This window comes from Rhinatrema bivittatum, unplaced genomic scaffold (assembly GCF_901001135.1).
Source record: "Rhinatrema bivittatum unplaced genomic scaffold, aRhiBiv1.1, whole genome shotgun sequence".
NCBI classification, from domain to species: domain Eukaryota; kingdom Metazoa; phylum Chordata; class Amphibia; order Gymnophiona; family Rhinatrematidae; genus Rhinatrema; species Rhinatrema bivittatum.
Genome location: NW_021820843.1, coordinates 32,399 through 45,411, shown reverse-complemented (window position 1 = coordinate 45,411; position 13,013 = coordinate 32,399). Strand labels below are relative to the sequence as shown.

The 13,013-nt window shown below is 51.6% G+C and overlaps 1 protein-coding gene across 1 annotated transcript in view; it reads right to left on the bottom strand.

Annotated features, from left to right (window-relative positions):
* The window catches only part of LOC115082211 (microtubule-actin cross-linking factor 1-like), a 122,564-nt gene that overhangs the window by 90,374 nt on the left and 19,177 nt on the right, over positions 1-13,013 (bottom strand). The window contains exons 4-5 of the mRNA XM_029586461.1: positions 11,526-11,681; positions 10,649-10,855 (exon numbers count right to left, since the gene is read on the bottom strand). Of these exons, the coding sequence (XP_029442321.1) occupies positions 10,649-10,855; positions 11,526-11,681 (363 nt within the window). The remainder of the gene's footprint in view (positions 1-10,648; positions 10,856-11,525; positions 11,682-13,013) is intronic.

The following is a 13,013-nucleotide window of genomic DNA, read 5'->3' as shown; positions in this document are numbered from 1 at the left end:
CAAGGTATATGTACTAGGGCTGTCAGATTGAAATCTGATCCGTCTCCAACTGCTAACAGGAGTACACTACACCCACTGGTCCTGAGTCCATCTGTCTACACGCTAGGAAATATGGATTTATGCGCGTGACTGTTGGGACCCCTCCAAACGATGCCTTAACTCTACCTCTTTTCCCCATGAGTTTGGCTGCTCACGCATGCGCATATACGCACATAATTGGGCCGTTTTAAAATACGAGACACTAGCGCTTGCATAAATGGGCATTTTCACGTAAGCAACTCTTACAATTCACCCCTAAGATTACAAAAACCCTAGGGAGAGGTACAGTATTGGGGATGAAATTCTTCAAAGCAAGAAAGAAGTGCGGGATCTGGGGGTGACTGTGTCTGATGATCTTATGAGAACCAAACAGATGGCTACATCAATGGTAAACCCAGAAAGATGCTTGGCTGAATAGAGAGGGGAATGGTCAGCAGAAAAAGGGAGGTGATGTTGCCCCTGTACAGGTCCCTGGTGAGACCTCACTGGGAATACTGAGTACAGCTCTGGAGACCGCACCTTCAGAAGGATATAAACAGGATGGAGTCGCTCCAGAGGGAGGCTACTGAAATGGTTAGTGGTCTTTGTACTAAAGCATGTAAAGATCTAAACACCCTAGAGAAAAATCGAAATACAGGGAATTTGATAGAGACATTTAAATACCTCCAAGGTTTCCATGCACAGGAGACAGGTCCCTTTCCATGGAAAGGAGGCTCTCAAATGATGAGTCATGGGAGGAGGGTGAAATTGGGTAGACTTAGGAGTAGTCTAAGTAAATCTTTATTTACAGAGAGAGTAGTGGATACAAGGAACAGCCTCTCTGTAGAAGCAGTGGAGACAAGGACAGTATCAGAATCCAAGAAAGCAGAGGGGATCTCTGAAGGAGTAATAGGAATGAAGAAGTGCAAGGGAGATATGAAGCAGAGACCTTCAGATACCTGAAAGGTTTCCTGATGCACGGACTTCAAAACCTTTCCTTGGGAAGAAAACAATAGAACTAGGGGTCACAAAATGAAGCTCCAGGGAGGAAGACTCAGAACCAACGTCAGGAAATATTTCTTCACGGAGAGGGTGGTGGATGCCTGGAAGGCCCTTCCGGAGGAGGTGGTGAAGCAGAAAACAGTGAAGGAATTCAAAGGGGCATGGGATAAATATTGTGGATCCCTAAAGGCAAGAGGACGGGAATGAGAAAAGCGTGCAAGGGGGTAACTTGCTGGTGTGGCAATTACTACCCTTAGCAGAAGGCATGGAAATAAACTGCCCTTCACCAATATGTCTTGATGCTTTTAATGCAACTGTAACATTGCTCCCTGCTTAGACAGCAGTGGGGAAAAGAGGAATTAGATTCAGATGATAACCGAGGTCCCCGACTTCCACGGTCTGGGATACCAAAATGCATTCTTAAGGGAAAAAGCACAGGATTGCTTCTACAGGCCAAGTCCATAAGCAAAGCACGTCAAGCAGCAGTGCCTGAATTTTCAAAAAAGAAAGCTCTTCCTTCACCCAGTGAAAATGTTATTAGCTGAAATGTTTATGGGTTATGATGCTGCTTGGGAATAACTGAACACAGCGGCAGTTAGAAATGGAACGTAGAAATGACAATAGAAAAGGACCAATGGGTCCGACCAGTCTGCCCAGCAAGCTTATGGTAGCACCAGCCGCACCCCGCAGGTCTCCCCCACAAAGGAATCACCAAGGGGTGGCAACTGCTGGGCTGAACAAGTTACCCCCATAGTTTCCCACACCGTTAAAAGTCATGGCCCTTGCTGGTTGCTATCTGAGTCCATCTCCCTATTATTGTTTGCCGTTGAGTTGGAGTTACATCATAAGTATGAGGCTTAATGGTTTAGGGTAGTAACCGCCACCCATGGACTCTTTTCTTCATTCCCTTTCTCTAGCCTTTAGGGATGCGCAGGGTTTATCCCATGCCCTTTGAAATCTTGCACCGTTTTTGTCTTCACCACTTCCTCCAGAAGGGCCTTCCAGGCATCCACCACCCTCTCCGTGAAGAAATATTTCCCAAAGTTGGTTCTGAATCGTCCTCCCTGGAGTTTCATTTCGTGACCCCCCAATTCCACTGATTTCTTTCCAACAGAAAATGTTTAACAATTGTGCATCATTAAAACCTTTCAGGTATCTGAAGGTCAGTATCATATTTCCCCTGCACCTCCTCTTCTTCAGGATGTACATATTTAGGTCCTTCAGCCTCTCCTCATAAGTCTTTTGATGGAGATCCCCCACCATTTCTGTCGCCCTTCTCGGGGCCGCCATCGTTCTGTCTCTTTTGAGATACGGTCTCCAGCATTCTTCTGGCTTTAGCTACTGCCTTGTCCCATTGCTTCTCTGTCTTCAGATCTCTAGACACGATCACCCCAAGGGCCCCCTCTTCCTCCACGCACAGCAGCCCCTCATCCCCCATCACATACAGCTCTTTTGGATTACCGCACCCCAGATGCATGGACTCTGCACCTCTTGGCATTGAATCCCAGCTGCCAAAATCTTCGCCCACCGTTCAAACTTCCTTAAATCACGTCTCATACTACCCTAAAGAGAAATATGGGAGTAACCTGCTGCACAGAGTGGCAGTTATTACCTCAAGAAGCTTGCTGGGAGGATTAGATGGACCAATTCGTCCTTTTCAGCAATCATTTCTATGATTCTGTGTATGTAAAGCTAAATTAGTTGGAAGGATAGGTAGACTAGATAAGTCTTTTCCTGCCATCACATTTATTGGTTCTATGTTTCTATAAGGTCCATCCAATCTCATTAACTTACTTAATGTTGCAATATCAATGGCACCGCTTGACCTCTGGCTGTCTCCTCACTTTTATCAACTATCGATCTTTTGTGCTTAACCCAGGCTTTACCACTCACTCTGCCCCACAGCTAAGGATCCTCTGTGCTTATCCCAGCCTTTACCCCTCACTCCCCCACAGCTAAGGATCCTCTGTGCTTATCCCAGGCTTTACCCCTCACTCCCCCACAGCTAAGGATCCTCTGTGCTTATTACAGGCTTTATTCCTCACTCTCCCACAGCTAAGGATCCTCTGTGCTTATCCCAGGCTTTACCCCTCACTCCCCCACAGCTAAGGATCCTCTGTGCTTATCCCAGGCTTTACCCCTCACTCCCCCATAGCTAAGGATCCTCTGTGCTTATCCCAGGCTTTACCCCTCACTCCCCCACAGCTAAGGATCCTCTGTGCTTATCCCAGCCTTTACCCCTCACTCCCCCACAGCTAAGGATCCTCTGTGCTTATCCCAGGCTTTACCCCTCCCTCCCCCACAGCTAAGGATCCTCTGTGCTTATCCCAGGCTTTACCCCTCACTCCCCCACAGCTAAGGATCCTCTGTGCTTATCCCAGGCTTTACCCCTCACTCCCCCACAGCTAAGGATCCTCTGTGCTTATCCCAGGCTTTACCCCTCACTCCCTCACAGCTAAGGATCCCCTGTGCTTATCTCAGGCTTTACCCCTCACTCCCCCACAGCTAAGGATCCTCTGTGCTTATCCCAGGCTTTACCCCTCACTCCCCCACAGCTAAGGATCCTCTGTGCTTATCCCAGGCTTTACCCCTCACTCCCCCACAGCTAAGGATCCTCTGTGCTTATCCCAGGCTTTACCCCTCACTCCCCCACAGCTAAGGATCTCCTGTGCTTATCCCAGGCTTTACCCCTCACTCCCCCACAGCTAAGGATCCTCTGTGCTTATCCCAGGCTTTACCCCTCACTCCCTCACAGCTAAGGATCCTCTGTGCTTATCCCAGGCTTTACCCCTCACTCCCCCACAGCTAAGGATCTTCTATGCTTATCCCAGGAATTATTAGGTAGGGAATGGTGAATAAAACGTAAAATGTCATAATGCCTCTGTATCGCTCCATGGTGAGACCGCACCTTGAATACTGTGTACAATTCTGGTCGCCGCATCTCAAAAAATATATAATTGCGATGGAGAAGGGTCAGAGAAGGGTGACCAAAATGATAAAGGGGATGGAACAGCTCCCCTATGAGGAAAGACTAAAGAAGTTAGGGCTGTTCAGCTTGAAGAAGAGACGGCTGAAAGGAGATATGATAAAGGTCTATAAAATCATGAGAGGTCTAGAACGGTAGATCTGAATCATTTATTTACTCTTTCAGATAACAGAAGGACTAGCGGGCATTCCATGAAGTTGGCAAGTAGCACATTTAAAACTAATCTATTTATTTCCCTGTACGTACCAGGATCAGTCCAGGACACCTGGGTTGTGACTCCGCACCAGTAGATGGAGACAGACTAAAACTTGTGGGCGGAGCATATATGCCCCTGTGCCAGTCTCAGCCCCTCAGTCTTACTCTGTCTCCAGTAGGTGGTGCAGGTCCGGTCACAGCCCTGTCGGGCCTGATTCTGGTTGTTAGTCAGGTTCGCTTTTTGGGTTTTATTTTCTATTAGGCCTATTTGGTTTTTTTCTGTAAATTGGGTTTTTTGTTTAATTTGGTTAATTTTAGTCCCGGTTGCCCTGCCTCCCTGGGGAGTTGAGAGGTCCTGAGGGGACTACCCTCCCCAGGTGGAGGCCGCTGCTAGGGTTGAGGACCCGGCTGGACTAGTAGCAGCGTCAGGGGTGACACCGGGGAGCCCGGTTCACTCACCCCTGCAGGACAGAGGGCTTTTTCAGTACCAGGGACAGCGTTTTCTGTAAAAAAAAAAAAAAAAAAGTGTTTGACTTTTGTTTCTGTCGGCTCTCCGTTGCCTGGCGTTGCGCTCCGTCCCGTCCCGCTCGGGGGGGGGGGGGGGGGGGGGGGCGTCGTCGGCAGGGGGGAGGTCGCTGATTTCGCCGCGGTGATTTTTTTCTTTTTCTTCAGCGCCCCTCAGTGTTTTTCGGCGCGTCCTTTGTTTTCCCGCGATTTTCTCGATGCCGCGCGGCTCGCAGTGCAGGGCCTGCGGCTCGGCGCGCGCGCGTCTCTCCCGGGACGGCCTTTGCTCGGCCTGTGTCCCGGGAGACGAGGGATCATCGGGGGCACCTCGGGGGACCCGTTCCCGGGTGGCACGATCGCCGTCGCAGGGGGGAGGGGCCCCTGACAGGCCTCCTGGTTCTTTCCCGGTTTCCGCGGGAGTGGCGGCCATTTTGTCCACCGGCCGGGTAGTCTCACGCGAAACGGTGGAGGCCTCGGTTTTGCCCCCTGAGCTCTCCCCGCAGTGGGGTGCGGCGGGGGAGGCCCCCTCGGAGGGGCCCCGGTCCCAGGGGACTTCGGAAATCGATTCTTCGGATTCGGGCGAGCTCTCAGAGGATTTAGCGCTTTGCTGCGCAAGGTGCTCCGATATAGGCGAAGCAAGCGCAGTCGGGGGGACGCCTCGCGCGCTCGGGTCCACCGGTCCCCGCCGAAGAAAAAGCCGGCCAGGAGGACGGCGAAGGTCGCCCAGGCCGCGGGCCGGAGCAAGCGGATTCCGCGAGGGGTGCCGCAGGGCTCGGAGTCCGAAGAATCCGCCGAGGCGGACACGGAGGCCTCTGAGGAACCCCTGCCGGGAGCCGGGAAGGCAGCGTCAGATGGCTCCGCGCAGCTCGCTACGGGGAAAAGAGCACAGGCCGTCGATGGGGATGACCCCAAGGTGGTGCGTTTGTTCCTTAGGGAGGAGCTGTCGCCGCTTATCCCGGCCATTCTCCAGGAGCTGCGGATTGATGCCCCTCCGGTGGTGGTCCGCCAGGAGGCAAATATGGATCCTGTCCTGCTCGGGCTCACAGGGCCGGCGGTTGCTTTTCCTTTTCATTTTTTCGTCCACGGATATCCTCTTCAAGGAATGGGATACTCCGGAGTTGGATTTGAAGGTCAGCAAGGCCATGGACAAGCCTTACCCTTTGCCGGAGGACGCGCTGGAGCTCCTCCGGCTCCCAAAAGTGGATTCGGCGGTGTCCGCTGTCACGAAGAGGTCTAACATCCCGGTCACGGGACCGACAGCCCTCCGGGATATTCAAGACCGGAAGTTGGAGGTTCAACTCAAAAAGATTTTCGAGGTCTCTGTCCTAGGAGTGCGGGCCGCCATGTGCACGAATTTTGCTATGCGGGCTATTCTGCGCTGGGCTCAAGTCCTTCAGGCGAATGCAGGTCTCTCTGCAGAGGAAGCTTCTCAAGCAGACAGGTTGGAGGCAGCCATTGCCTATGGGGCCGATGCGCTCCATGATCTGTAGCGCACCTCAGCTCACTCCATGGTGGCAGCGGTGTCGGCGCGTCGTCTTCTTTGGCTGCGCAACTGGGCAGCGGATGGCTCTTCCAAGGCTCACCTCGGGGCATTGCCATTTAAAGGGAAATTGCTATTTGGCAAGGAGTTAGATGATTTGTTGGTTTCCCTGGGTGAGAATCGAGCGTTTAAGCTGCCGGAGGATAGGGCCCGTCCGCGATCTTCCTTCTCAGGCAGAGCCCGGTTCCGGGGGCCCAGGAAGTCCAGACCGCAAAGATCCTCTGGATCCTCATATAGGTCGTCCTCCTCGCGGAACGCTCAGTGGCAGCAGTCCTTTCGGGGCAAGCGTTTTGGCCGGCAAGGAGGGGCTCCATCGGGTGCGGGGGCCAAGCCTTCACAATGAAGTCCGGCCGGCCCATCCCTCCTCGTGGCCTCGGCACGTTGTCCCAAACGTGGGGGCGCGTCTCTCCTTCTTTCTCGAGGAATGGGCCAGCATGACGTCGGATCAGTGGGTCCTCGACATGATAAGACACGGCTACGAGTTAGACCAAGAAAGACGGCTCTTTCCGCCCCATTCTGGATCTGAAGGGAGTCATCAGATGCCTTCGGGTTCCTCATTTCAAGATGGAAACCATTCGTTCCGTGATCGTGTCAGTGCGCCCCGGCGAATTCCTGGCGTCCCTAGACCTCACAGAAGCATACCTTCATGTAGGCATCCATCTAGCTTTTCAGCGGTTCCTGCGGTTTTGCATTCTGCGCAGGCACTTCCAGTTCCGGGCGCTCCCGTTCGGCCTAGCGACAGCGCCTCGGACATTCACGAAAGTGATGGTGGTCGTGGCGGCGCAGTTGCGGCGGGAAGGCCTGCTGGTTCACCCTTACCTCGACGATTGGCTAATCCGAGCGAAGTCTCAGAGTCTGTGTCGGCAGGCGGTGACCAGGGGGTTACAGCTCTTGCAGTCCCTGGGCTGGGTGGTCAACTACAACAGAGTCATCTCGAACCTTCTCAGTCCTTGGAGTATCTTGGAGCCCTTTTCGACACGAAGCGAGGCAAGGTGATTCTCTCTCAGGAACGGATATGCAATCTGCAGTCTCAGGTGCTACGTCTTCTGTCGCTACACCGGCCACGAGTCTGCGATTACCTGACGGTTCTGGGGTCTATGGCATCCACTCTGGCGTTAGCCCCTTGGGGGTTCGCTCATCTACGACCGCTGCAGTCCTCATTGCTTTCCCGCTGGAAACCGGTTTCCAAGGATTTTTATCTACCTCTCCCTCTCGAGGGTCAGGCGCGAGCCAGCCTGAGCTGGTGGCGGGATTCCAAGCATCTCTCCTGTGGAGTGTCCATTCTGCTGCCCGACTGGACGGTGGTGACCACGGATGCCAGTCTTTCCGGCTGGGGGGCAGTGTGCCAAGGGAAGTCGGTTCAGGGTCTGTGGTCAGAGTCGCAGACCCGGTGGTCTATCAACCGGCTGGAGACCAGAACGGTCCGTCTGGCGCTGCATGCTTTTCTACCCCTAGTATGCGGACAGGCGGTCCGGGTATTGTCGGACAACGCTACCACCGTGGCTTACATCAATCGCCAGGGCGGGGCAAGAAGTCCTCTAGTGGCGGAGGAGGCGTGGCTCTTGATGCTCTGGGCAGAGCGGCATCTCAGCCATCTCGCTGCGTCCCACATTGCAGGAGTCGACAACGTCCAGGCGGATTTTCTCAGCCGTCACCGTCTGGATCCCGGAGAGTGGGAGCTGGCGGAAGAGGCGTTTCTCTTCATCTGCAAGACTTGGGGAACGCCCCACATGGATCTGATGGCCACGTGGCACAGCGCAAAGGCTCCGAGATTTTACAGTCGACGTCGCGAAAGGGGCGCAGAGGGAGTCGACGCGTTGGTGCTTCCCTGGCCGGCGGATGTGCTTCTGTATGTGTTCCCACCGTGGCCCATGATCGGCAAGATTCTGCGGCGCATAGACTTGCACCCGTCCAACGTGATCATGGTGGCGCTGGAGTGGCCGCGCCGTCCCTGGTTTGCGGACTTAGTCCAGTTGTCGGTGGCCGCCCCCCTTCGCCTTCAGGGGTTCGCGGGGCTTTCTTCGGCAGGGCCCCGTCTGTTTGGAGGATGCGGATCACTTCTGTCTCGCGGCATGGCTTTGAGAGGTACCGGTTGAAAGAAAAGGCTACTCGGATGCGGTCGTTACTACGTTGCTGAGATCCCGAAAACAGTCTACTTCCCTGGCTTATGTTCGGGTCTGGGTAGTGTTTGAGGAATGGTGCGTGGAGCGGGGTCTGAATCCCACTTCCGCTTCTATTTCTGATATTTTGGCGTTTCTCCAGGCGGGGCTCGCCAAAGGTTTAGCGTGCAATTCCCTTCGGGTCCAAGTGGCGGCGCTTGGGTGCTTGCGAGGTGAGGTCCGGGGAGTCTCTCTGGCTCTCCACCCAGATATCTCCCGCTTTCTTAGGGGGGCTAAGCACCTCCGTCCTCCGTTGCGGCCCCTTGCCCGTCTTGGAACCTCAACTGGGTACTCTCAGCCTTATGCTCAGCGCCGTTTGAGCCCCTGAAACGTTATACGCTCAAGGATCTCACGTTGAAGACCGTATTCCTGATGGCGATTGCATCAGCCAGTCGTGTTTCAGAATTACAGGCGTTGTTCTGTAGGGAGCCCTTCTTGCGCATCTCCGATTCGGGGGTTTCCTTGCGGACGGTTCCCTCCTTCCTTCCTAAGGTCGTGTCGTCGTTCCATTTGAATCAGTCGATTGAACTTCCCGCTTTCATGTTTGGGGAGTCTTCGGACCCGAAAACGAAAGACTTGGGAAAACTAGATGTGCGGAGGTCCCTTCTTCGCTATCTAGAGGTTACTAATCCGTATCGGGTGACGGATCATCTGTTTGTGTTGACTTCGGGTCCAAAGAAAGGTGCTGCGGTGTCCCGCACGACAATTGCCCGTTGGCTCAAGGAAGCCATTGGTTCTGCGTATCTTCTGCATGGAAAATCGCCGCCAGTGGGTCTTCGGGCTCATTCGACGCGGTCTCACGCTGCGTCTTGGGCGGAATCTTCTCAGGTGTCGCCTCAAGAGATTTGCAGGGCGGCTACCTGGAAGTCGTTGCATACCTTCTTTAAACATTACCGGTTGGATGTTCAGGCTACTGAAGCTGGGGGTTTTGGAGAGAGGGTACTCCGAGCGGGACTCTCTACTTCCCACCCTCGGTAAGTTGGCTCTGGTACATCCCAGGTGTCCTGGACTGATCCTGGTACGTACAGGGAAAGGAAAATTAGTTTCTTACCTGATAATTTTCGTTCCTGTAGTACCAAGGATCAGTCCAGGATCCCGCCCACAGTGCTGCGCTATAGTAATGGAGAGTCCGCTCTTTATTGTTTCTTTCACTACGCTGACCCTTCTTGAGTTGCTCTCCCGGTTTGGGAGTCTACGCTGACCCTTCTTGAGTTGCTCTCCCGGTTTGGGAGTCTGGTTTCGGTAGGGGTGTTGGATTTCTTTCGTTTCCCTACCAAGTTTGTATGGTTAGTTATGGTTGCCTTTTTGGCTTTTGTCTACTTTGACATTACGTATGACTGAGGGGCTGTGACTGGCACAGGGGCATATATGCTCCGCCCACAAGTTTTAGTCTGTCTCCATCTACTGGTGCGGAGTCACAACCCAGGTGTCCTGGACTGATCCTTGGTACTACAGGAACGAAAATTATCAGGTAAGAAACTAATTTTCCTTTAATATTTAATATTTAATAATTATGTTCTTATGTTTAGAAACTCTGTTTAATGTAACGCCTCAACCGCGACAGTTTTGTTCTATGTAAACCGACCTGATTTGATATTTGTATTGAGAAGGTCGGTATATAAAAATCCTAAATAAATAAATAAATAATTGGAGAAAATTCTTTTTCACTCAACGCACAATAAAGCTCTGGAATTTGTTGCCAGAGGATGTGGTTAGTGCAGTTAGTGTAGCTGGGTTCAAAAAAGGTTTGGATAAGTTCTTGGAGGAGAAGTCCATTAATGGCTATTAATCAAGTTTACTTAGGGAATAGCCACTGCTATTTATTGCATCAGTAGCATGGGGTCTTCTTAGTGTTTGGGTAATTGCCAGGTTCTTGTGGCCTCTGTTGGAAACAGGATGCTGGGCTTGGACCTTTGGTCTGACCCAGTATGGCAATTTCTTATCTTCTTGTGTTCTTAGAGCCCAGGCCTGGAGAAGCCCAGGGTCTCTCTCTGCTAGAAAAGCACTTTGATCCCCAGTCATTGATGTTTGCTGTCAACACTACACTGACACATATCTGAATTTTGGGTGAGCTCTGGGATGTCCTTCCTTGTTTACTTGGAAGTGATACTGGATTGATTTCCTTTCCTCTCGTGTTTTGTACTTTTCCCTCTACAGCTCATCTCTCTACGCCTCTAGAAAACCTTCAAACTACAGTGCGTCTAGAAGCTTGGCCAGCCCCTGAAATGGTAGCCCCCAACTCACCTGCTTGGCACGTTTGCGGGACTCCTCCAGCGCCCTGGCCCTCTCGACGGTGCGCTGCTGAATCTTGGCGAGGCGCTCCTGCGCCGTCAGCACCAGGTTCTGGATCACAGCGCAGTCCTGCTTGCTGCTATAATCCTTCAGGCGGCAGGCGGCTTGCTCCAAGCTTGTCAGCTTCTCCCCACGGGCATTCACCTCTGACTGTAGGACCTAGAACAAGGTTTGCCATCAGTAGAGAAAGGAGAAAGGGTGACGATTACACCACATTCCCCAAGTTTAAGAGGAGGATGCTATTTAAAGGAGACATCACCGTCTGCAAGCTTGACAGCTTCTCTCGCCATGACTAAACTCTGAGAGCAGCACACGAGGTCAAGGAGAATGGAAGTTCACGTGACAGGTCACCATCTCCAGACCTGAGAACTTTTCTCAATGGTGATCATGTCTAGTGAGAGGAGGAACATACATGGTCTGAAAAACTCAGTCACCTCATCCGCGGAGAATTCTTATGTTGGATGATAAAACATATTGCAGCCTGTAAGGGATCCAGCCACAGAAAGTGTATGGTTGGAAACCACAGAGGGCAATGATAACCTGAGGCATGCATTATCGAGAGAATAGAGACCTAAGCTAACAGATGTCATTCCTTGAAAGCAGAGCAGATCGAGCACTCTGGGAAATACAATGCTGATTGAAGATGTGCAATTTTATAAGGGGGATTTCATAAGAGAGATCAGGAAAGCAAGAGAAAAGAGCAATCCATCAGAGGACCATGGCAAAAACAGGGACTCAGATCTCAGACATGACAGGGGGGACAGAGCATGCTAAGCGCATTGGACTTGGCGTGTGACAGCTGGGCAGTGCCCCCATTGTCCTTATTAACCTTGTGCTCCTGAATCTGGTTGGTTACTGTCTCTAGAACCAGGCTGGCGGCGGGCAAAGTGATGAGGGCATCTTCTGTCCTGCTGATCCATTTCAGCAGTTCTTGTCCAGAGCTGTGAAACTCTGTGGTCGCTGTCAGCCCTTCCGTCAGGCACACCTGCAGCAGGACAAGCAGGACAGTTAAAGAGTATACAAATATATACACACATGCACAGGAGTAACCCACAAAGCAGTGCATGGACATGCACACACACATACACAAAAGTAACCCACAAAGCAGTGCATGGACATGCACACACACACATACACAAAAGTAACCCACAAAGCAGTGCATGGACATGCACACACACACATACACAAAAGTAACCCACAAAGCAGTGCATGGACATGCACACACACACATACACAAAAGTAACCCACAAAGCAGTGCATGGACATGCACACACACACATACACAAAAGTAACCCACAAAGCAGTGCATGGACATGCACACACACACATGCACAGGAATAACCCACAGAGCTGTGCATGGAAACACACACACATACACACACATACATACACAAGAGTAATACAGAACAGTGTATGCATTTTTGACGTGGGTGAAAGCTTTATACAGAAACCCATCAGCTTGCATTAAAGTGAATGGGAACTACTCGGACAATTTTGAGGTACAGAGAGGGACACGTCAGGGGTGCCCATTGTCCCCTTTATTATTTGCGCTATGTTTAGAACCCTTGGCGGAAATCATACGACAGGATGGGAACATACGGGGAATTCGGGTTGGTGACAGATCCTATAAGTTAGCACTTTACGCTGATGATGTGCTGTTTACGTTGACGGACCCTGAAAATACGTTGTTGAGGCTTCTGCCACAGCTTGAGGCATATGGGAAGGTATCCGGGTTCAAAGTCAATACTGATAAATCAGAGATTCTCCCTATTGTCCTATCATTGGAAGTGGTTGCACATCTGAAACGGACGTTCCCCTTTCAGTGGGCGAAGCACTCTGTAAAATACTTGGGAGTGCAGTTGGGTCCTGACTTTACGGATTTGTTTGACTTGAATTATACTCCACTCAGTAAAAAGCTGGCTGGAGAGCTGCAGACATGGGATAGGTTAACTCTTACATGGTTAGGCCGCATTGCTGCTCTTAAGATGACCTTTTTGCCACGACTCGCCTATTTATTCCAGACCTTACCGTGCATAGTGCCAGTCCCGTATTTAAAGCGGCTACAAGCCAAAATCTTTTCATTCATTTGGAAACGAAGGCCTCCTCGGGTATCGCGGGTTATATTATATCAGCATAAATTGGAGGGTGGATTGGGAGTGCCTAACTTGTTAAAATATTATCTGGCATCACAATTTCGGGCAGTAGTTGATTTCCACAATTATAAATTTATCAAACCTTGGGTGCAATTAGAGAAGGACATGGCCACTCCTGTCGTGATAGAGGAGGTATTTTGGGGTGGGGGTAGGTCCTCTATGGA